The following is a 1,619-nucleotide window of genomic DNA, read 5'->3' as shown; positions in this document are numbered from 1 at the left end:
TACATGTAGAGTTTGAATCCGAGCAATGAATGTTATATCATATTTATCTATCTTTATTCTTTAACCAATGCCGTTTTGAGATAGATTGTAAGATTTAACTCTTTTTTTTTAATTGTAAGAGGGTTTGACCTTATATGGAAAAATAGAGTTTCGTGTCGGCACATGCATTGTTACAATGTGGATTACAATTCAAAAATAAAAAGGGGAAGAAAATAGTCTTAATATATAATATATAAAATAAAATCTTCTACCTTGGCAGCAAAGGTAGGTAGATTTATTTAATCAAATTAAAGGGAATCGAAGAAGTTGAAGTCATATATGTATAACAAAAGAGCTCAGTTTATTAGTAAAAGAAAGGGAATACAAGATTATAGAGAATGTAGAAAAATAAAATTCTGACAAAAAGATGATGACTCACTCAATAATACAAAAAAAAAATCGCTATCCAAATAAACCACAACATTTCTTTGATCGACATAGACACCTCTTCTTCTGCCCAACTCCTGGAGATGCTCCATAATCATATCTTAACTCTGTTAATGGAGGTATATGCTTCATTGCGAAAAATCCAATGTACATACACCATAAACCATTTTGTTCACGAGCAATCGGCTGCCAGAAAACGTTGGGTGAACAACTATGGTTCATAAATCGAGCCACATTTCCTGACTTGTTTGCACTAATCACCAATGATAAATTAACACGAATCGCCTCAGAGACTTTATTTGAAGCATCCTCACCAACAAGCTCAGGTTCATAATTCCACTTAAACGAGTTATAAACCCTTGAAGTATCGAATACATAATCATCCTCTTCTTCACCGCCTTTTGCTATGATCATGTCACCAGCAAATTCGCAAATGAAGCTTCCTGCTCGAATAGGATCCCATGACCTTAAACCCCAGCCACAATACCTTGTCTTAAACACTTCGAAACTGAAGTTCAACCCGGTCTGAATCATTTTATTTTTGCATTTTTTAGAACAAGCACACGACCCACCACATTCGAAAACCATGGGTCCACGAGTTTCTAAAGCGTTCTCAACGTAAGGTAAGCCGCCTACATTTCTCTGAACACATGCACAACTACCACTTCTCGAAGCACCACATGACCCCTGTCGACAAGTGCAACGATCAACCACCGGTTGAATATTGATAACTGCATGTTTGAGTGATGTCACATAAGTAAACAAGGCAGGACCATTCTTCTCCTCATCAACTTCATTCACCACAGATACCTTTAGATTCTCAGCTCCGTTAGAGAGATCTTCAAGAATAAGACCTGGTCTTGTAGTCAAACCATTCTTCCATTGTTGTTGTACTGATTTCCAAATACCAAAAGCAGGTTTTTGATCAGGTTGCCTCACCAATTTGAATTTGAACACCTTGAACCCGTTTTGACCTTTCTCTTCCCACATACTTGTAATGAAATATATTCCATCGTATATGTAAATCTTACCATTTGTCCTTTTTTCATCCTTCACACCTCTTATCACTCTCACGGCGCTTAACTTCCGAAGAGCTGCCTCTAGTGGGATATTCAAACCCTCAAGCTTTTGGTCTGATGGCTGATGATCATGAAACTTGGTTGTACCACCAAACCCTGTAAATATCAATGACT

General features: G+C 37.1%; 1 protein-coding gene across 1 annotated transcript in view; it reads right to left on the bottom strand.

Annotated features, from left to right (window-relative positions):
* Positions 442 to 1,619, bottom strand: part of LOC104748623 (putative inactive histone-lysine N-methyltransferase family member SUVH10) — a 3,813-nt gene continuing 2,635 nt past the window's right edge. Inside the window, exon 2 of the mRNA XM_010470232.1 lies at positions 442 to 1,617. Within this exon, the coding sequence (XP_010468534.1) occupies positions 442 to 1,617 (1,176 nt within the window). The remainder of the gene's footprint in view (positions 1,618 to 1,619) is intronic.

Source organism: Camelina sativa, chromosome 15, assembly GCF_000633955.1.
Source record: "Camelina sativa cultivar DH55 chromosome 15, Cs, whole genome shotgun sequence".
Classification (NCBI taxonomy): Eukaryota; Viridiplantae; Streptophyta; class Magnoliopsida; order Brassicales; family Brassicaceae; genus Camelina; species Camelina sativa.
Note: the sequence above shows the minus strand (reverse complement) of the source record. Positions and strands in the feature narration are given on the sequence as shown.